The sequence below is a fragment of the Nerophis ophidion genome, linkage group LG26, assembly GCF_033978795.1.
Source record: "Nerophis ophidion isolate RoL-2023_Sa linkage group LG26, RoL_Noph_v1.0, whole genome shotgun sequence".
In the NCBI taxonomy this organism is placed as follows: domain Eukaryota; kingdom Metazoa; phylum Chordata; class Actinopteri; order Syngnathiformes; family Syngnathidae; genus Nerophis; species Nerophis ophidion.
The window spans coordinates 11,054,205-11,078,216 of NC_084636.1; the positions used below are offsets into that span (position 1 = coordinate 11,054,205).

Below are 24,012 nucleotides of genomic sequence, written 5' to 3' on the forward strand. Positions count from 1 at the left end.
AACATACACAATGGACATTACTTATGTAAATTCCAAATAGTTGTTATACTTTTGTAATGCTTATATTTTCACTATTACAGACCTAGGTATAGGAAGATTTATAAAAAATGGAAAAAAACTTGATAATTTAAAATCAACAAAACCTAGCTTTTGTTTCTTCATGCTGTTAATTATCTGTCTAGCTGCACACGCTGGAAACGAGTTGCGAGGGCAGATTCATGAATTTGTTGACAGTGCAGTGTGAAAGCCGGTGTGTTTACTTTGTAAATAAGTAGACACAGTTTCAAAGGAATATAAACTGCAAAGGTACTTTCTAAAGAAACATCTAAATTTTAATATCTGGCCCCTGAGACCTTGAGTTCTTGAAACTGCGCCCCTCTTTATTAGGTAGTTGAAAAGCCCTGTACTAGTGTGTATATAATAATAACAAATAACAAAATGCAGCACGGAACGATACAGGAGGTCCTTCATACCGAAAGCCATCAGACTGTATAATACATATGTTCCTTGACTGCACTTAAATGTAGAATATATTTATATTATTCATAAATTATACATTATTTATATAATATATCTTGTATATTATTTATTATTATTATTGTCTATTGTGAGCAAACTGTGGTGCTGAATTTCCCCCAGGGATCAATAAAGTACTTTCTATTCTATTCTATTCAATACTATATACGGTAATGAGAGGAAGATGATCAAAAGTAAAACATTTTTTAAAAAAGTACAAAAGTACAGGTAAAAAAGTACAGGCGGATCGGTGCGGCGTCCTCAGTAATGCGGACGTTGTATCGATCCGTTGTGGTGAAGAAGGAGCTGAGCCAGAAGGCAAAGCTCTCAATTTACCGGTCGATCTACGTTCCCATCCTCACCTATGGTCATGAGCTCTGGGTCATGACCGAAAGGATAAGATCACGGGTACAAGCGGCCGAAATGAGTTTCCTCCGCCGTGTGGCGGGGCTCTCCCTTAGAGATAGGGTGAGAAGCTCTGCCATCCGGGAGGAGCTCAACGTAAAGCCGCTGCTCCTCTACATCGAGAGGAGCCAGATGAGGTGGTTCGGGCATCTGGTCAGGATGCCACCCGAACGCCTCCCTAGGGAGGTGTTTAGGGCACGTCCAGCTGGTAGGAGGCCCCGGGGAAGACCCAGGACACGTTGGGAAGACTATGTCTCCGGGCTGGCCTGGGAACGCCTCGGGATCCCCCGGGAAGAAGTGAAGTGAAGTGAATTATATTTATATAGCGCTTTTTCTCTAGTGACTCAAAGCGCTTTACATAGTGAAACCCAATATCTAAGTTACATTCAAACCAGTGTGGGTGGCACTGGGAGCAGGTGGGTAAAGTGTCTTGCCCAAGGACACAACGGCAGTGACTAGGATGGCGGATGCGGGAATCGAACCTGCAACCCTCAAGTTGCTGGCACGGCCGCTCTACCAACCGAGCTAAACCGCCCCGAAGAGCTAGACGAAGTGGCTGGAGAGTGGCTGGAGAGAGGGAAGTCTGGGCTTCCCTGCTTAGGCTGCTGCCCCCGCGACCCGACCTCGGATAAGCGGAAGATGATGGATGGATGGATGGAAAAAAGTACAAACTTGCAGATTTCCAATTTTAAAAAAATATTACAAGCATTAATTTTTTTATTAAAAAGGGACCATCTATTGAAATGTGTACATCTTGCAAATACAAATGGGATTGAATCATTTTCACATATATGTTTATAAGTTCATGAGTTTCATGTGTGAGCCGTTTGGATAAACGCCTTATGCTGGTAGCAATAAATGATTAAAAAGATTATATAAATGAACTTCTTTCACAGCAAGACGCACCTGATACAACCTGCTGTCGCTGACACAGGAAGTGCTTTTGTGCATCAGTGTCGTGCGGCCTTACAGATTTTGTCGTAAACTTCCGGAAAGGCGTCCTTGCAGCCAAGCTCTTTTCTCAATTTGTGGTACAGCGTGCCGTCGAACATCTCCCAGAACTCGGCGCGGTCCATGTAAACGTCTGCGTACAGCATCTGGAAGCTGCAAAAATCGTAGCATTAGACCAGGGGTCGGCAACACAAAATGTTGAAAGAGCCATATTGGAAAAAAAATACAAAAAACTAATCTGTCTGGAGCCGCTAAAAATCAAAAGTCTTACATAAGTGTTATAATGAAGGCAACACATGATGTAAATGTCTTTATTAGCTATTTTAGCCTACTATCAAAATTACTTCAAAAGTCTTATATAAGTGTTATAATGTAAGCAACACGTGATGTGTATATATTAGCTATATTAACTGTGGAGAGGCGGAGCCAACGGGCCGACGGTGGGGCAGGGCACGCTGCAGCCCTGCCCAAGATGGTGGCAAGGAGGTGGAGGATGCGGCGGAGCGGAGAGGCGGGGCATGCCGGGAGCGACGCCGCCGCAATCTAAATCAGGTGCGTGGCTCACTCACCGGCACACAATTATCTTATCTCCTCTGGCTGTATAAAAGGGGAGAAGGAGGGGGGGGAACGTGGCTGAAGGAGGTGGAGAGTCCGCAGCAGTGGCTGGAGAGCAGAAGAAACAGGAAGCAAGACACGAGAGACGGAGACACGGCCGACTAAAGCGCGGACCGGAGAGCGAGAGACGAGGAGCGAGATACGGAGAGCGAGCAGCGGTAGCGGCGACGGCGCAAACAACATCCTTTATTGCAAAATAAACGAGAGTCAAACCTGCTGATTGAGAATGTCCTTCCTGGGTGGTCCACTGAACCCGTACGACGGCTTAAGTCTGTCACATTAACCTACTATCAAAATGACTTCAAAAGTCTTATATAAGTGTTATAATGAAGGCAACACGTGATGTGGCTATATTAACCTACTATCAAAGGCTGACACAAATCTTTGTTGACAGAAATGTCCTATTTAAATTTTTATTCTACACATTTTTGCAACATTGGAAATCATTAGTAAAATGTAGGCTTCTCACAGGATGAGATAACTCCTGGAAATTACTGGCTTAGAATGGCCAAGGCTATAGATGGGCGTGTCTTCTTCTAATGGTTTTCTTACAATCTTTGCAAGCTGAGTAACGTTTGCTGTGGTCTGGAACAAAATGGCACACAAACAACTATCAAAAACGCAGCCAATATTGCATACATATAATGTCATGAGACATGCAATTCTAAATTAAATACACAGAGGACATAAGTAAAGGAAATTAAATGAGCTCAAATACACCTACAAAGGAGGCATGATGATGCAATATGTACATACAGCTAGCCTAAATAGCATGTTAGCATTGATTAGCTTGCTGTCATGCACTGACCAAATATGCCTAATTAGCACTCCAACAAGTCAATAACTTTAACAAAGCTCACCCTTGAAAGTGGCACATGTAAACAAACTACGATGAGTTCAAGGACCGCTGAAATTAGTCGGACAAAAGAGTGCTTGCCAAATACTCTCATCAGTGAAGCATGTTTAATATAAACAGTGGGACTTCTAACAATTAGGAAAGTTTGTGTCATGTTAATATATTACATTATTATACCACAATATATTAAAACAAAAAATATATTTTTTTCTTTATCTTTTTCCTTTGTCACATATCTCTGAAAGAGGTCCAGGGAGCCACTAGGGCGGCGCTAGAGAGCCGCGGGTTGCTGACCCCCGCATCAGACGCACTAATGTCCCAAACCGATCGAGCAACAATATCTGAACACAGAAGACATCTTAGAATTTGAATTTGTAAAACTGTGGGGGGGGGGAAAAAAGAAGCAGGCTTTGCTACACATCTTAAAATGAAGCCTGAGACTTTGCCAGCTATCAGTAAGCCAGCTGCAGTCGTGGAGGCTGTAAGAAGTCAAATTCAGTGCATAGGCTGACGTACCCGTGAACTTCTCGGACAAACTTCTCCAGCTGCCGCGTTGACGCCGTCGCCTCAAAGTGTTTGACTTTAGGCTCGCCGTACGCGCCGATATCCACGTACAACTCCTCCTCCTGACCTTCGGGGTGGACCATCCCTCTGCCGGGGGGCAGGAGGAACGGGCACAGCCAAAGAGGGTAAACCTGGAACCGCAGAAAATGGCACACACATGTTTTTTTTTTTGGAACGGCAAGTATCTTTTGACTTAGTCCTACCTCAATGTCCTGGTGAAAGCGCATGATGGCGGCGCGGAGGTGCCTCATGGGTACCAGCATGTCCTGGACCACGTGGTGCTGCTCGTACAGGCGTCGGATGGTCTCTCCCTGCGTCAGCTTCAGCAGCGAGATCTTCGGAGGAACCATCCACCCAAAGAGCCAGCGGAACACCGGGTGGTTGCCAAAGGGAATGATATCCTGCAATGTACAAAAGTATATTGTTTGCAAAATAAATGGAAAAAGGTTTGAAAAAGAAAAAAATACTATATATATATATATACATATACATATATAAATATACACATATATATACACATCTATCTATATATACATATATATATGTGCACACATATATACATACATACATACACATATATAAATACATATACACATATACATACACATATATAAATACATATACACACATATACATACATACATATACATACATACATACATACATATATATATATATATATATATATATATATACATACATATATATATATATATATATATATATATATATACACACATATATAAATACATATACATATATACACAAACATTTCCAGATCAACACCGTATGAAAAATATAGTCAACAACAGAATTTAATAACGTCCGTAGTAACCTACCACATAGCAGGCGACGAACAGTATTTGATTTCCTATTATGCAGCCCATTTTTTTTGACACTTATTGAAATATCTTGTGTGATTTCATGCACAAAAGTGCGCTTTATTTGTTTTAAACTATTGTAGTGGCGTTCTGTACAAAAAGTGCACTTTAATTTAGTGTTGTTTTAAAATGTCATCTTAGTGACATCATGCGCACAAGTGCACTCAAAGCTTGCTTTAAAGGGGAACATTATCACAATTTCAAAAGGGTTAAAACCAATAAAAATCAGTTCCCAGTGGCTTATTTTATTTTTTGAAGTTTTTTTCTAAATTTTACCCGTCCCGGAATATCCCTAAAAAAAGCTTTAAAGTGCCTTATTTTTGCTCTCTCGAAGCCACTGTCCATTTTCCTGTGACGTCACACAGTGCTGCCAATACAAACAAACAATGGCGGATACCACAGCAAGATATAGCGACATTAGCGCGGATTCAGACTCGGATTTCAGCGGTTTAAGCGAATCAACAGATTACGCATGTATTGAAACGGCTGGTTGGAGTGTGGAGGCAGATAGCGAAAACGAAAGTGAAGAAGAAACTGAAGCTATTCGGCCGTGTCTGCGTTAGCATCGCCGGTAAAATGTGCGGACCAAACGATCAGGACTTTCGCATTGACACTGGAGCAACTTAAATCCGTCGATTGGTAAGTGTTTGTTTCGCATTAAATGTGGGTGGAGGGAAACGCTGGATGTAAGTATATTTTCAAATGTACAGACAGCTAGCCTAAATAGCATGTTAGCATCGATTAGCTGGCAGTCATGCCGCGACCAAATATGCCTGATTAGCACATAAGTCAATAACATCAACAAAACCCACCTTTGTGATTTCGTTAACTTTATCGTTGGGAATGCATTTGCTTTGAGTGTCGCAGGATATCCACACATTCTTGCCATCTCTGTCGTAGCATCGCCGGTAAAAACCAAACGAGGGACTTTTGCATCTCTCGACACTGGAGCAACTTACAATCCGTCGACTGGTATGTGTTTGTTTGGCATTAAATGTGGGTGGAGAGAAAAGCTGGATGCAAATATAGCTACAAATGAGGCATAATGCTTTAATATGTACACACAGCTAGCCTAAATAGCATGTTAGCATCGATTAGTATGCCGTGCTAATCGATGGACATTCTACGTAAATCAACTTGAATCCGTCCCTGATCGTGTTGTTACACCCTCCGACAACACACCGACGAGGCATGATGTCTCCAAGGTACCGGAAAACAGTCAAAAAAACGGAAAATAACAGAGCTGATTTGACTTGATGCGTGTGATGTGGTAGGGAAAAAAGGCGTTGACTACCTAGGTGACGTCACGTTCTGATGTCGTCGCTCAGAGAGCGATAAACAGAAAGGCGTATAATTCACCAAAATTCACCCATTTAGAGTTCTGAAATCGGTTAAAAAAACATATGGTCTTTTTTGTGCAACATCAAGGTATATATTGACGCTTACATAGGTCTGGTGATAATGTTCCCCTTTAAAAGTGTCTGACGGTCTTGTACTTTCTGTTTTGGAAATTCCATATTTGTTCCACTGCTTGATAACTGTTTAATAAATACGGTTTTGGTCAATTGACTTAGTTGTGATTTCATTCTCTGCATTAAAGTTTAAAATGAGCATATATTAATGCAGTATGAACAAGATTCTATGTAGACACATAGAATCATCATACCGCTGTGATTATATGCATCAAGTGTTCATTCAAGGCTAAGGCAAAATCCATCCATCTTCCTCCGCTTATCCGAGGTCTAGTCGCGGGGGCAACAGCCTAAGCAGGGAAACCCAGACTTCTCTCTCCCCAGCCATTTCATCTAGCTCTTCCTGGGGGATCCTGAGGCGTTCCCAGGCCAGCCGGGAGACATAGTCTTCCCAACGTGTCCTGGGTCTTCCCCGTGGCCTCCTACCGGTTGGACATGCTCTAAACACCTCCCTCGGGAGGCGTTCGGGTGGCATCCTGACCAGATGCCCGAACCACCTCATCTGGCTCCTCTCGATGTGGAGGAGCAGCGGCTTTACTTTGAGCTCCTCCCGGATGGCAGAGCTTCTCACCCTATCTCTAAGGGAGAGCCCCGCCACACGGCGGAGGAAACTAATTCCGGCCGCTTGTACCCATGATCTTATCCTTTCGGTCATGACCCAAAGCTCATGACCATAGGTGAGGATGGGAACGTAGATCGGCCGGTAAATTGAGAGCTTCGCCTTCTGGCTCAGCTCCTTCTTCACCACAACGGATCGGTACAACGTCCGCATTACTGAAGACGCCGCACCGATCCGCCTGTCGATCTCACGAGCCACTCTTCCCTCATTCGTGAACAAGACTCCTAGGTACTTGAACTCCTCCACTTGGGGCAGGGTCTCCTCTCCAACCCGGAGATGGCATTCCACCCTTTTCCGGGCGAGAACCACGGACTCAGACTTGGAGGTGGTGATTATCATTCCGGTCGCTTCACACTTAGCTGCGAACCAATCCAGTGAGAGCTGAAGATCCCGGTCAGATGAAGCCATCAGGACCACATCATCTGCAAAAAGCAGAGACGTAATCCTGCGGTCACCAAACCCGAACCCCTCAACGCCTTGGCTGCGCCTAGAAATTCTGTCCATAAAAGTTATGAACAGAATCGGTGACAAAGGACAGCTTTGGCGGAGTCCAACCCTCACTGGAAATGTGTTTGACTTACTGCCGGCAATGCGGACCAAGCTCTGGCACTGATCGTCCAGGGAGCGGACCGCCATAATAAGGCAAAATATCGAGATATATATCGTGTATCGCGACATGGCCTAAAAATATCAAGATATTAAAAAAAGGCCATATCGCCCACCCCTAGTTCAAAGCATCCAACGGTTTAGCCGAGGGAGACCTCTCTCTTTCCAAACCAAAAGTCGGCAGATGGATGTGTGTCGGACCAACACATGCATAATTAAACACACCATTACCTTCTACACAAGGCGAGGGCTGGCTAATGGCTTGATGGGCTGCACGTGTCACAAACACGAGGCGAGGGTGCAAAGATGGAGGACCGTGACGGGCAGATAAAGTGTGTTTACGCACCTGAATCTCCCAGAAGATGCTGCGTGTGTGTCTGTGGTAGTACTGTCTCAGAGGGATGTACTCCACGCCGGCCTCGCCGCCTGTCAGGTAGCTCTCCACGTGTTTGAAGAACCACGGTTTGAAATGCAGGCCGATCCTGTTGATCTGACGACAAAACAGAGTGAATTGGACAAGACCGAAGGCTCACGTGAAGCCCTCGCCGACAGGTACCTTGTCTGGCTCGGCGTGCTCGCTCATGCTTCCAGTCATGACGACGGCGGAGTCCAGGGAGAACTGGATGCCCTCCACGAACGTGTTCTGCTTGTTCTGGGACGCCTCCGCAAAGCGGCGGCAGATGTTCTCCAGGCCCCGGACCGGCTCGTAGCGCAGCTTGACCCACGCTTTAGCCGGCACGATTTTGATCTCGGCCGCCACCAGGAAGCCCAGGGTGCCGCAGGACCACGGGACGGCGTGGAAGAGGTCCGAGTTCTCCTCCTGTTGGCCAGCGGCATCAAACACAAAAACACTCAGAATGAACACGATGTGGACAAAAGTATTGAGACACGCTGGCTTGCCTTTTCCTATGGCTTGGATGGATACATAAGTTCCATGTGAGGCAGTGAAGTCTGACCTCACAAATGGATGAATGAACTAAACACTCATAAGAATGTCTTCCTCGAATATTGGAAGTTATAAGACTGGCAAAGAAAGTCTTCCTGTCTACTTCCTGCAGGTGGTGTGGAGAATGCATATATTTTCAAGAGTTCTTTCTTTATTAGAAAATCTCATTTACTGAAATGAGATTTTCTAATTTAAACGGGGATAGCAGGTCAGTTCTATGTGTCATACTTGATCATTTTGCGATATTGCCATATTTTTGCTGAAAGGATTTAGTAGAGAACATCGACGATAAAGTTTGCAACTTTTGGTCGCTAATAAAAAAGCCTTGCCTGTACCGGAAGTAACAGATGATGTGCGCGTGACGTCACAGGTTTGGAGCTCCTCACATCTGAACATTGTTTACAATCATGGCCACCAGCTACAAGAGCGATTCGGACCGAGAAAGCGACGATTTCCCCATTAATTTGAGCGAGGATGAAAGATTTGTGGATGAGGAAAGTGAGAGTGAAGGACTAGAAAGAAGAAAAAAGGCTATACAGTGGGAGCGTTTCAGATGTTATTAGACAAATTTACTAGGATAATTCTGGAAAATCCCTTATCTGCTTATTGTGTTACTAGTGTTTTAGTGAGATTATACGGTTGTACCTGTACAACCTGAAGGTCGGCCCCGCACCTTTCTTCAGCACCAGTCGACGGGTGGTGGCGATGCCCGTCCCTGCCCTTCGCAAGGGACCCTCTTTGAAACTGGATCTTTCGAAATGATCGCTGCATAATACACTATACTTTGTGTGTGTGGTCCAATCCAACCGTGTTCGCTTGACCGCTCTGTTCCACAGTAAAAGCTTCACCGTAATCTTTCGGGAATGTAAACAATGAAACACCGGCTGTGTTTGTGTTGCTAAAGGCGGCTGCAATACACCGCTTCCCACCTACAGCTTTCTTCCTTGATGTCTCCATTATTCATTGAACAAATTGCAAAAGATTCAGCAACACAGGTGTCCATAATACTGTGGAATTATGCGATGAAAACAGACGACTTATAGCTGGGAACGATGCTGGAACAAAATGTCCTCTACAATGTGTGACGTCACGCGCACGTGTCATCATATCGCAAAGTTTCAGCAGGATACTTCGGCGATAAATTTAAAATTGCCATTTAGTAAACTAACAAAGCCGTATTGGCATGTGTTGCAATGTTAATATTTCATCATTTATTTATAAACTATCAGACTGCGTGGTCGGTAGTAGTGGGTTTCAGCAGGCCTTTAAAACCGCTAATATTTTCCCATGAGTACCTTTTTTGCTTGTATCTTATGTCCGCAAGTAAAGTCTGTGCTTTCCCTTGAAGGGTTGGAATGTGGGAGTATAGCATACTCTCTTTTTACCTTATCAGTATTAAAACAATACTCTGTTTTTGTATTCGATAAGTTGTCTCTTCCCGTTTGATTTTCAGACCGCTTCTAGATGCCGCAATTAAACGGACTGTAGGACTGGTCTCCTAAATATTTAGTAAAACTTGATAATATCCCTATTCTGTTTTGATGGTCCTCACTCTGCATGTATGTCATCTGAAAGATTTTGGGATTGACCAGTGACTTGTATTCCCTGAGAGAAAGAACGGTCAGACGCAACTGTGGAAAAGCGAAATGTCACAAAACTTGTGTCTTCACACTGTTGGCGTGAACGCACTTTGTCTTTTTACACATTGAAATTTTCGTAAGTCATCATGTCCCGGGACGCAGATTTTTTTTTACTGACCCTGCCTTCTCCGCGTTTTTATTGGTTGTCTTCAAAGTAATGAACTTTTCGGTCCAATTTCTTAAATTTTGACTCCCCGAAAGCTTTATCAATGACAAATACTGACTCAGTTTGCACTCGGCCAACTTTTCCGCGAGGGGCTGTCAAAATAAATACTTCTTGGTAAACACTTCGGTGAGTGTGAAGTCAACCTTTTTAACTTCATCCTGTGCCATGTCTCCAGTAAATGACTTGTTTTAGTCTTGGTAAGTCCACTTAAACTTCACTTTTATCTCCAGCTGGATCGACATCGTTCGAGAATGGAGACAGGCCCGACCAGACTTCTTCAGCCCAAAAACATACTTTGTAGGTCAACAAACGGGGCAAATATGTGCCTTTTTAAGTGCTAATGTGCAAGGGGTGTTCAAAAGGAGTCTCTTGGAGAAGTGGCTGACAAGTTAGCAAGTGTCACTCGCATCGCTGACAGTGACGTCATCGCCGTCATTGTTTACTGAAGCAGAGACGCTGACTGTGCATTATAATAAACGTGCATGCGTCACCAGGCTCTGCTTTTTAATCGACATACATATCAGATAACATTTTTTATTATCTATAGCAGGGGTGTCAAAAGTGTGGCCTGGAGGCAATTTGCAGCCCACAGCTAATGTTTTAAAGGCCCACGGTACATTCTAAAAATACTATTCAAATAAACAAAAATACAAAAAAACTGGAATAAAAAAGCTTACAGGTGAAATGTAATTTAGAAACTTGCAATATTGACTAATAAAACAAAGCTGTTTTTTTTCTTTAAAACTGTCATTGCTCAAAACATAAAATCAATGTTTTCATGAATTATTGACCTATCCAAGTCTCTGATTACCTCACATCTAATATTCCTCTTTAAAATAATATTTTTTTTGTTGAAGATTTTGCATATTTTGTGTGTTTGCCATAAAAACAAGGGCAAAAAACAAACATAAAAACAACAACATAAACCCCCCCCCCCGCCCCCCCCAAAAACTTAGAATTGACGGATAGATCTGAAGTTGATGTAGACTCTAGATATTTAAGCGTTAAATAAATAATGTATGTATGCCCTGGCACACCATTATCATCATTCCCTGACCGAAGCAAAAAACTTTTTACACTTTTATACTGAAATAAATACACCTACAACATATTAAAAAGATATATAGAAAAAACTACCGGGAGCAATAAAGTTTACATCCATGAAGGAAAGAAGAATGTGAATGAATGTTTATAACTCAATACATTTACATGTGCAAAAAAATGTGTTTTCTTTTGTAGTATTTTTTAAAATGAATTTAAAAAAGTAACGTTTATGACAGGGGTGTCAAACTCAAATACAGAGTGGGCCAAGATTCTAAACTGAACAAAGCCGCGGGCCAAAGTTGAACAACTTAACCTTTTAATAGGGACCCAAACAAGTTTTGCATTGAAAATTTAAAATATAGTGACATGCAAAATCGAGGTTTGTTGGTAGCGGGGGTTGAAATTGTAGTGTCCCAAAAGAGTTAGTGCTGCAAGGGATTCTGGGTATTTGTTCTGTTGTGTTGATGTTGTGTTACAGTGCGAATGTTCGCCCGAAATGTGTTTGTCATTCTTGTTTGGTGTGGGTTCACAGTGTGGTGCATATTTGTAACAGTGTTAACGTTGTTTATAAGGCCACCCTCAGTGTGACCTGTATGACTGTTGACCAAGTATGCATTGCATTCACTTGTGTTAGTGTATGTGTAGAATCCGCAAATACTACGTGACTGGGCCGGCACGCTGATTGTATGGCGGAAAAGCGGACATGACAACAGGTTGTAGAGGACGCTAAAAGCAGTACCTTTAAGGCACGCCGCCGATATTGTTGTCCGAGTGGAAATCGGAAGAAATTCGGGAGAATGGTTGCCCCGGTAGATTTTCTGGGGGGGGGCACTGAAATTCGGTTGTCTCCTGGGAAAATTGCGGGGGTTGGCAAGTATTAGAATTAGCGGTGAATTCACCGCCGCAGTATAATACCGGCGGGCCAGCTCTAATGTTAATTTAATATTGTCTCAAGGGCCAAAATAAATTACATGGCGGGCCAAATTTGGCCCGCGGGCCAGAGTTTGACACCCATGGTTTATGACAACCATTTTCCAAAACACTATATAGAATGTGAGATATAACAGGATAATGCATACATTTATCATTTGTTTTCAAAACACTTACAAAAAAAATGTGGTACCCCAAAAATGTATTGTGGGACCCCGTTTTTATGACTTGATGGGGTCCCTGGGTCCTCATTTTGAAAATTGCTAGCGCCAACACTGCTACATATTTAAGTCATGACACAACAATTATTCATTTGCTTATTATTATTATTATTATTGCTGAATATCCCCCAGGGATCAATAAAGTACTTTCTATTCTATTCTAACTACACAACAAGTGTCTTACTGTTTGTTTGTACTTCATGGTATTTCATTACTGAAGGCTTACAGTGATAATAAATAGGAAGCTGAATTATAATTAGTCGTTCCGGGATTTTGCAAGCTTTTTTGTTCTCAAGCAAAAATACAGCTAATTTAGAATAAAATGACTTAAGTAAAAGTAGTCTTTAAAATAAGAATTCCGCGAAAAACCTCAGCACAGTCCTGTTACCTAACTTACAATATGTTGAATCGCCGTAATGTGCTTAATTTGCTATCAGCATAGATGCAATGTGCTTCAATTTTATCCATTTACTAATTTTATGCTAAAAAAAAACACTCGTTACTAAATTATTGTGTAGTAAAAAAAAATGAAATGGCTTCCAGAGATGGGCCAACACATCATGTGTAGTTTAATACGTGTATTATCAGGTTTTGATTTTAAAAAAATAAATAAATGTAATTTAATTTTGAGAGTTACAATGGCACCAGTGCGGAAAAACGTATTTATTGCAGCAATACCTATAAAAGGCCACTAGGTGACACTAATGCTCTGTAGTGTGAGGTGTTTTCAAAAAGTCAATAGTCTTACTTGACTTAAGTTTGTTTAATTATTGTTCAATCCAAACGCTGACAGTTAAGGAAAATAAAATGCTAGCAGTTAAAGGGGAACATTATCACCAGACCTATGTAAGCGTCAATATATACATTGATGTTGCAGAAAAAAGACCATATGTTTTTTTAACCGATTTCTGAACTCTAAAAGGGTGAACTTGGCGATTTAAACGCCTTTCAATTGTTCGCTGTCGGAGCGATGATCTTACTGCCGTGACGTTACAATGTGAAGCAATCAGCCATTTTCTCAAACACATTACACACACAAGTCAAATCAGCTCTGTTATTTTCGACTGTTTTCCGTAACTTGGAGACATCATGAATCGTGGGTGTGTTGAGGGTGTAACAACACGATCGGGGACGGATTCAAGTTGTCTTACGTGGAGTGTGCATCGATTAACACGGCATGCTAATCGATGCTAACATGGCAGAAATGGCAAGAATGTGTGGATATCCTGCGACACTCAAAGCAGATGCATTTCCAACGATAAAGTCAACAAAATCACAAAGGTGAGTTTTGTTGATGTTATTGACTTATGGGCTAATCAGACATATTTGGTCACGGCATGTCTGCCAACTAATCGATGCTAACATGCTCTTTAGGAAAGCTGTATGTACATTTGTAGCTATATTTGCATCCAGCCTTTCCCTCCACCCACATTTAATGCCAAACAAACACTTACCAATTGACAGATTTAAGTTGCTCCAGTGGTCAAATGATGCAATCGTTGGTTAGAAAGCGATCGCCGAATATCTTCAATAGCTATTCGCTCAATAGCTTCAGTTTCTTCTTCAATTTCGTTTTCGCTATCTACCTCCACACTCCAACCATCCGTTTCAATACATGCGTGATCTGTTGATTCGCTTAAGCCGCTGAAATCCGAGTCTGAAACCGAGCTAATGTCGCTATACATTGCTGTTCTATCCGCCATGTTTGTTTGTATTGGCGTCATTATGTGACGTCACAGGAAAATGGACGGGTGGATTTACAGATAGCGAAAATCAGGCACTTTATAAGGGAACATTATCACCAGACCTATGTAAGCGTCAATATGTACCTTGATGTTGAAGAAAAAAGACCATATATTTTTTTAACCGATTTCCGAACTCTAAATGAGTGAATTTTGGCAAATTAAACGCCTTTCTGTTTATTATCAGTCTTTTTGCGATGACGTCAGAACGTGACGTCACCGAGGTAACACACCCGCCATTTTCATTTTCAACACATTGCAAACACCAAGTCTCAGCTCTGTTATTTTCGACTATTTTTTGGAACCTTGGAGACATTATGCCTCGTCAGTGTGTTGTCGGAGGGTGTAACAACACTAACAGGGAGAGATTCAAGTTGCACCACCGGCCCGAAGATGCGAAAGTGGCAAGAAATCTGCCGCCAGACCCCCATTGAATGTGCCAAAGTGTCTCCACATTTGACCGGCGATGACAGACATGGCACAGAGATGTATGGATAACCTGCAGATGCATTTGCAACGATAAAGTCAACTAAATCACAAAGGTGAGTTTTGTTGATGTTGTTGACTTATGTGCTAATCAGACATATTTGGTCGCGGCGTGACTGCCAGCTAATCGATGCTAACATGCTATTTACCGGGGGTGCTAAAGCAGACATGGCACAGAGATGTATGGATAACCTGCAGATGCATTTGCAACTATAAAGTCAACGAAATCACAAAGGTGAGTTTTGTTGATGTTGACTGCCAGCTAATCGATGCTAACATGCTACACTAATCGATGCTAACATGCTATTTACCGGCGGTGCTAAAGCAGACATGGCACAGAGATGTATGGATAACCTGCAGATGCATTTGTAACTATATTACGTTTCCTTCCACCCACATTTAATGCGAAACAAACACTTACCAATCGACGGACTTAAGTTGCTCCAGTGTCACAAGATGCCAAAGTCCTGATCGTTTGGTCCGCACATTTTACCGGCGATGCTAACGCAGCTATTCGGCCATGCTATGGCTATGAATAGCGTCAATAGCTATTCGCTCAATAGTTTAAGTTTCTTCTTCAATACTTTCATACTCCGACCATCTGTTTCAATACATGGGTAATCTGTTGAATCGATTAAGCCGCTGAAATATGAGTCTGAATCCGAGCTAACGTCGCTATATCTTGCTGTGGTATTCGCCATTGTTTTTTTGTATTGGCAGCACTGTATGACGTCACAGGAAAATGAACAGTGTCTTGGCAGAGAGCGAAAAAAAGGCACTTTAAAGCTTTTTTAGGGATATTCCGGGACCGGTAAAATTTTGAAAAAAACTTCAAAAAATACTACAAGCCACTGGGAACTAACTGATTTTTATTGTTTTTAACCCTTTTGAAATTGTGATAATGTTCCCCTTTAAAGCCTTTTTTCGGGATATTCCATGATGGGTAAAATTTTGAAAAAAACTTCGAAAAATAAAATAAGCCACTGGGAACTGATTTGTATTGGTTTTAACCCTTCTGAAATTGTGATAATGTTCCCCTTTAATATGTCAACAAATGAATATTTACTGTACATTTATTCCTACGGATGAAATTGGATACTTTTTGAAAGTAAAAGCACAGTAAAAAAAAAGAAACTCACCTCAGTGCAGCGCACAAGGCTGCCGTCAGCCAGCACCAGCTCGAAGGCCACGCAGATGTGCTGAAAGAGGCCGTAAATATGAGAGGACGACTCGATGCCGGTGCCCATCACCAAACCACCTGAGACGGGAGGAGGGGGGAGCGCGCTGTGATTTCATTTCTTGCACAACAACAGAGGCCGTGGATGCACACAAACGTCAGGATAAATGAGCGCACGGCGGGCTTGATGGGAAAACATTAGGCCGCTGATGGACAGTTTATGGCATCAGGAAATCCATTATGAAACCCGATCCCCGGGTGCCTCCGACTCTGCGGCCATTTCCGCAGAGTTTTATCTGTGGACGTCTTCTAACAGAGTTAGGGACGTCCAAACAGGAAGCAGTGATGGATGGGTGCACAGACCATACACCTCGAAACCCCCCACCCCACACACACACACACACACACACACACACACACACACACACACACAGTCGTTGAAGATTCCAGAGAAATTCATGTGTGCCGTGACGTACCCACGGTGAGGTCATCCAGCTCCGGGAGCACTGGCAGGGTCCAGCCAATGGAGTTGAGAAGGGCAGTCACCTGACCCATGTTGGCCAGGGGCTCGACTCTCACCACCTAAATAACAGACAGCAGAACTAACATTAGCATTTTATGTTTATTTATTTATTATTTTAAAACAGATTTTCTAGATTTGCCAGAATATTTTTGGGGAATTTTAATCATAATAAGTTTGAAGAAATATTTCGTCGAAAAAACAGAAGCTAAAATGAAGAATTAAATTAAAATGTATTTATTATTCTTTACAAAAAAAATCTAAAAATACTTGAACATTGATTTAAATTGTCAGGAAATAAGAGGAAGGAATTTAAAAGGTAAAAAGGAATATGTGTTTAAAAATCTAAAAATCATTTTTAAGGTTGTATTTTTTCTCTAATATTGTCTTTCTGAAAGTTATAATAAGCAAAGTAAAAAAATAAAATAATTTATTTAAACAAGTGAAGACCAAGTCTTTAAAATATTTTCTTGGATTTTCAAATTCTATTTGAGTTTTGTCTCTCTTAGAATTAAAAATGTCGAGCAAAGCAAGACCAGCTTGCTAGTAAATAAATAAAATAAAATAAAAAAATAGAGGCAGCTCACTGGTAAGTGCTGCTATTTGAGCTATTTTTAGAACAGGCCAGCGTGGGACTCATCTGGTCCTTACGGGCTACCTGGTGCTTGCAGGCACCGCGTTGGTGACCCCTGCTCTAAAGGCTTAGTGGCCACATGCATGGACAGCACCTTTTTAGCTCTTATTCCCAAAATGGTGTACACGACTGGCCTGGGAACGCCTCGGGATCCCCCGGGAAGAGCTAGACGAAGTGGCTGGGGAGAGGGAAGTCTGGGTTTCCCTGCTTAGGCTGTTGCCCCCGCGACCCGACCTCGGATAAGCGGAAGATGATGGATGGATGGATGGGTGTACACGACTGAATTGGGGTCTTATGGCCGCTTATGTGGACACGTATACCGCCATCTAGTGGTGTCAGAAGAGTATAACATACAATGGAATTTGGGGGGAAAAAAAGTGTAAAAATAAGAATTAGCATGTCACTATACACGAAGTACACGTCTGTGTACTTATGGACTAAGTACATCATATCAAAAGATGATTCTTAGTTTTTATTCTAAATAGGCTCCAAGAAGCCTAGATATCAAAGAGAAATAAAAATAAGCATGTAAACAAACAGCTTGGGCCTGAAAAGGTTAAATTAATGTACGGGAAGCACTGAGCTGGCCACATTGAGAAAACATGGACCTCCAACAAAGACAAGTAGCAGGTAAAAGACACCGTAGCTACAGTACAGGCCAAACGTTTGGACACACCTTCTCATTCAATGTGTTTTCTTTATTTTCATGACTATTTACATTGTAGATTGTCACTGAAGGCAACACAACTACAAATGAACACATGTGGGGTTATGTACTTAACAAAAAAAGGTGAAATAACTGACAACATGTTTTATATTCTAGTTTCTTCAAAATAACCACCCTTTGCTCTTATTACTTTTTTGTACACTCTTGGCATTCTCTCACCTGGAATGGTTTTCACTTCACAGTTGTGCTTGAAGCTCATCAAGAGAATGCCAAGAGTGTGCAAAGCAGAAATCAGAGCAAAGGGTGGCTATTTTGAAGAAACTAGAATATAAAACATGTTTTCAGTTATTTCACCTTTTTTTGTTGGCTGGACGCTGTCATACATAATCACGACATAAAAAACACAGAACAGCTCCATTTCAAAAAGAGAGGTAAAACAAAAGTAGTGAAGAGAAGGAGGAATTAATAAATACTGTGATAACGTCGGACAGGCAGAATGCACAAATCCATGTTTGTGTACGGTGGAAATCTACTGCTTCTTCAGCACCTGCAGTGAGTGAACTCGTCCAAAAGATGGCGCCGTAACACAAACAATAACACATCTTTATGTTTATGTTAGGTTATGCGCATGTCAAAGTAAAGAATTCCGATTGAAGGTGTGATGCATGAAAATACAGATCATTATCAGATCAATTTTTTCAGGGTGCACGTACAAAGTAACATTCGAATCCTAATGTTGATCAGATTAATTAAAAGTTGTCCATGTACACGTGGCTATTGTTAAAGATAAAACACCAAAGAAATAGTTGGAATTTGTAACACAATTCCGTCAATTCACTTGCATTATTTTTACGCTACGTGGGCGGTTTAGACTGTGCTAATAATTGGCAACGGGCCAACCAGCTTTGTGCGCTCCTATGTAGCGAGATAACGACATTACCGGTTACTCTTAAATCTCCTTGTGCCGATCTGAATTCTTGTTACATAAATGTTTACTTAAGTTTGAAGCACAGATTGTAATACTTTAATGCCAAGGTGAGCCACGTAAAAAAGACAAAACGGTGCATCCTGAAGCGACTGTCAGAAAGATGATCTGTAAATTATAGTCCATGCAACATTTTGACCAAAGAACCACCATTACATGTTATGTAGACCACAAGGGAGTGTTTTACATTTAGAAAACAATCATAAAATGACTCCTTTAATGCGCCTCATATCTTTTGTATGAAAAAAGACCTGAATAGACCCACTCATACGCCAATACGGTACTTTTTTTAAATCAAAAAACCCACTGGTTTGTCAAATGAAAAAAATGTTACGGATTAATACACCAGTATTTTGAAAAATAAATACCTTCCCTGATAGGTTGCAGAGAAACTCAACGTCTGTGTTGCTTTATCTCACCTGCTTCTTGGTGTCCACCTCAAGAATGTCCATCATATTGATAGTGATGTTCTTGTGTGTTTTCTTGTATTTGCCCACTCGCAGAGACACAGTCAGCCAGCCGGGTCGACCCGTGCACATGAAGCTCTTGCCGCCCTCTTTCCTCCACTCACGCACCTGAAAAGTAAATAATGGAAAGCTGAATGAATGCGCCAAGTAGCGCAAATCAAACAAAACTAAATATTGAATGTGTGCATTAGATAGAGCAAATATTAGACGGTAAAATATTGACTGAACGTCTCTCGTTGTACAAATATAACAACAAAATATTGACTGAATGTTTTAGGTAGTGCAAATATAAGATAGTAGAATACTGAAGGAATGTCCCAACGTAGCGCATACATAAGAAAATAGTGACTGGATATTTTAGGTAGTGCAAAGATCAGATAATACAATAATGAATGAATGTACCTCGTAGCGCAACTATAACAAAATACTGAGTGAATGTTTTAGGTAGTGCAAAAATAAGATAGTAGAATATTGAATGAAAGACCCAACGTAGCGCAAATATAACAAAATATTGACTGAATGTTTAGGTAGTGCAAATATCAAATAGTGGAATACTGAATGATAGTCCCAATGTAGCGCAAATATAACAAAATACTGAGTGAATGTTTTAGGTAGTGCAAAAATAAGATAGTAGAATATTGAATGAAAGACCCAACGTAGCGCAAATATAACAAAATATTGACTGAATGTTTAGGTAGTGCAAATATCAAATAGTGGAATACTGAATGATAGTCCCAATGTAGCGCAAATATAACAAAATACTGAGTGAATGTTTTAGGTAGTGCAAATATAACAAAAGAAAATTGAATGAATGTCCCAACATAGCGCAAATATAACAAAATATTGACTGAATGTTTAGGTTTTGCAAATATCAGATAGTAGAATAATTAATGAATGTCCTTCATAGCACAAATATAACAAAATACTGAGTGAATGTTTTAGGTAGTGCAAAAATAAGACAGTAGAATATTGAATGAATGGCCCAACGTAGCACAAATATAACAAAATACTGAGTGAATGTTTTAGGTAGTGCAAATATCAGATAGTAGAATATTGAATGAATGTCCCTCGTGGCACAGATATAACAACAAAATATTCACTGAATGTTTTAGGCTGTGCAAATATCAGATAGTAGAATAATGAATGAATGTCCTTTGTAGCACAAATATAACAAAATACTGAGTGAATGTTTTAGGTAGTGCAAATATAAAACAGTAGAATATTGAATGAATGTCCCAACGTAGCACAAATAACAAAATATTGACTAAATGTTTTGCGTAGTGCAAATATCAGATGATAGAATATTGAATGAATGTCCCTCGTGGCACAGATATAACAACAAAATATTCACTGAATGTTTTAAGTAGTGCAAAAATAAGGTAGTAGAATAATGAATTAATGTCCCTTGTAGCGCAAATATAACACAATGCTAAGTGAATGTTTTAAGTAGTGCAAATATCAGATAATATAATGTTGAATGAATGTCCCTCATAGAGCGAATATAACAAAATACTGAGTGAAGGTTTTAGGTAGTGCAAATATAAGACAGTAGAATATTGAATGAATGTCCCAATGTAGCGCAAATATAACAAAATATTGACTGAATGTTTAGGTAGTGCAAATATCAGATAGTAGAATACTGAATGAATGTCCCAATGTAGCGCAATTATGACAAAATCTTGACTGAATGTTTTAGCCAGTGCAAATATCAGATAGTAGAATACTGAATGAATGTCCCAATGTAGCGCAAATATAACAAAATACCGAGTGAATGTTTTAGGTAGTGCAAATATAAGACAGCAGAATATTGAATGAATGTCCCTCGTAGCGCAATTATAACAAAATACTGAATGAATGTTTTAGGTCGTGCAAATATAAGTTAATACAATACTGAATGAACAAATGTGTCAGGTAGGGCAAATCTAATTGAGATAAACCTGTAAAAAAAAAATATATAGGAGAAGCAATACTGTGAACAGTTTTGTGATTAAAGTGGTAGTTTTCAAGATAGCGCAGTACAAAGTCACTTTTAAAACTGAATTTAGTGAATGTCTCACTTTTGTCAGTCAATTTACGAATGATGGGTTAATGTGAGTGTGAATGTTGTCGGTGTTGCCCTGTGATGAGGTGGCGACTTGTCCAGGATGTACCCCGCTGAAATAGGCTCGAGCACCCCCCGCGACCCAAAAAGGGACAAGTGGTAGGCCAGGGGTCACCAACCTTTTTGATACCAAGAGCTACTTCTTGAGTACTGATTAATGCCAAGGGCTACCAGTTTGAAACACACTTAAATAAATTGCCAGAAATAGCCAATTTGCTCAATTTACCTTTGATAAATAAATAAAATACATACATACATATACATATACATACATATATATATATATATATATATACATAAATGGGTATTTCTGTCTGTCATTCCGTCATACATTTTTTTTCCTTTTACGGAAGAGAATAAATGATGAAAAAAACACTTAATTGAACAGTTTAAAAGAGGAGAAAACAGGGAAAAAATGAAAATGAAATTTTTAAACATACTTTATCTTCAATTTCGACTCTTTAAAATTCAAAATTCAACCGAAAAAAATGAAGACAAAAACTAGCTAATTCGAATCTTTTTGAAAAAATTAAAAAAATAATTTATGGAACATCATTAGTAATTTTTCCTGATTAAGATTAATTTTAGAATTTTGATGACATGTTTTAAATAGGTTAAAATCCAATCTGCATTTTGTTAGTATTTATAACAAATTGGACCAAGCTATATTTCTAACAAAGACAAATCACTATTTGTTGTAGATTTTCTAGAACAAAAATTTTAAAGAAATTCAAAAAACTTTGAAATAAGATTCAAATTTGATTCTAAAGATTTTCTAGATTTGCCAGATTATTTTTATTTTTATTTTAATCATAATAAGTTTGAAGAAATATTTTACAAATACTCTTCGTCGAAAAAACAGAAGCTAAAATGAAGAATTAAATTAAAATGTATTTATTATTCTTTACAATAAAAACATTAATTTACTTGAAGATTGATTTGAAATGAAGAAGGAGCTGAGCCGGAAGGCAAAGCTCTAAATTTACCGGTCGATCTACGTTCCCATTCACACCTGTGGTCATGAGCTTTGGGTCATGACCAAAAGGATAAGATCACGGGTACAAGCGGCCGAGATGAGTTTCCTCCGCCGGGTGGAGATGGGGTGAGAAGCTCTGTCATCCGGGAGGAGCTCAACGTAAAGCCACTGCTCCTCCACATCGAGAGGAGCCAGATGAGGTGGTTCGGGCATCTGGTCAGGATGCCACCCGAACGCCTCCCGAGGGAGGTGTTTAGGGCACGTCCAACCGGTAGGAGGCCACGGGGAAGACTCAGGACACGTTGGGAAGACTATGTCTCCCGGCTGGCCTGGGAACGCCTTGGGATCCCCCAAGGAAGAACTAGACGAAGTGGCTGGGGAAACAGATGTCTGGGCTTCCCTGCTTAGGCTGCTGCCCCCGCGACCTGACCTCGGATAAGCGGAGGAAGATGGATGGATGGATGGAGATTGATTTAAATTATCAGGAAAGAAGAGGAACCTATTTAAAAGGTTTTTAAAAATTCTAAAATCATTTTTAAGGTTGTATTTTTTCTCTAAAATTGTCTTTCTGAAAGTTATAAGAAGCAAAGTAAAAAAAAAAAATGAATTTATTCAAACAAGTGAAGAGCAAGTCTTTGAAATATTTTCTTGGATTTTCAAATTCTATGAGTTTTGTCTCTCTAAGAATTAAAAAATGTCACGCTAATCGAAACCAGCTTGCTAGTAAATAAATAAAATTTAAAAAATAGAGGCAGCTCACTGGTAAGTGCTGCTATTTGAGCTATTTTTAGAACAGGCCAGCGGGCAACTCATCTGGTCCTTACGGGCTACCTGGTGCCCGCGGGCAGCGCGTTGGTGACCCCTGCGGTAGACAGTGGATGGATCAATAGGTTATTGCAAAAAAGTTATTTCTTGATGCATGTAAACAACACAGCGGGTCTCCCCTAGTGCGCAGGCGCAAAGGTCCGCCCCTGGCTACTTTGCACCCACCTGTCGCTGGATGTCGCGCACGCGCTGCTCGTGCATTTTGGGCGCCGAGCACACCTTGAATATAATCCACGCTCTCAGGTAGAAATACACGTCGAAGACAACGGAGAGAGGCAGCAGGAACAAACACACAAAAATCCACCGCTGGTGTACCAGCACGTAGTCAACACCTTTGACTTTGGTCCACAGCGCCAACATGAGAACCACGACGGCCACGTAGAGCAGCATCTCCATAGTCTGCATTCTACTACAACTGTTTGACACACCAGTGACCGCCAAACACAGGCAGCTGCCACACTTCCACGGGGAAACGTGACGAGTCGTCGTGGGGTTACTTTAAAAAAAAAAAAAAAAAAAAAGCCTAAAAAGCCACCGCCGGTCACCTCTTCCTCCTGATAGGTGAGCAGGGCTATGTGGACTCACAGCTGCCAGCTAGGAGGACAACCATTGGTGGATACAGCCGAGAAGGCGGGCCCAGGCGCCGGCCACCTCCCTCTGATTGGTCAAGTTTGTGAACGGGCTGACACGTTTGGCGTTTACTTCCTGAGCTTTGACCAATAAAAAAGCAGGAAATTTGTCACACCACCCACCGTCTTGACTTGGTATTGATTGTTATGAATGTGTGTTAAACAGACATATATATATATATATATATATATATATATATATATATATATATATATATATGAAAATATACATACATATACATATACATATGCATATAAATACATATATACATACATATATGTACAAAAATATATATATATATACATATGTATATATATATGTATATATATATATTAGGACAGCGAATCTTTGGTTGTCCCACGATTCGATT

General features: G+C 40.7%; 1 protein-coding gene across 2 annotated transcripts; it reads right to left on the minus strand.

The window, feature by feature from the left end:
- Positions 1-1,600: 1,600 nt before the first annotated feature.
- On the minus strand, positions 1,601-23,570 carry dhcr24 (24-dehydrocholesterol reductase). Of its 2 annotated transcripts, none has more exons than XM_061888086.1 (9): positions 23,178-23,570; positions 19,063-19,218; positions 16,314-16,419; positions 15,800-15,918; positions 8,042-8,305; positions 7,832-7,975; positions 4,111-4,308; positions 3,860-4,038; positions 1,601-2,025 (listed from the first exon to the last, which is right to left on the minus strand). In XM_061888086.1, exons 1-9 carry the CDS (start codon positions 23,415-23,417, stop codon positions 1,872-1,874), a joined length of 1,560 nt encoding a protein of 519 aa, XP_061744070.1. In that variant the 5' UTR covers positions 23,418-23,570; the 3' UTR covers positions 1,601-1,871. The 2 variants fall into 2 exon arrangements, with proteins under 2 accessions (XP_061744070.1, XP_061744071.1); XM_061888087.1 differs by having other exon boundaries at positions 23,345-23,508.
- Positions 23,571-24,012: the final 442 nt, after the last annotated feature.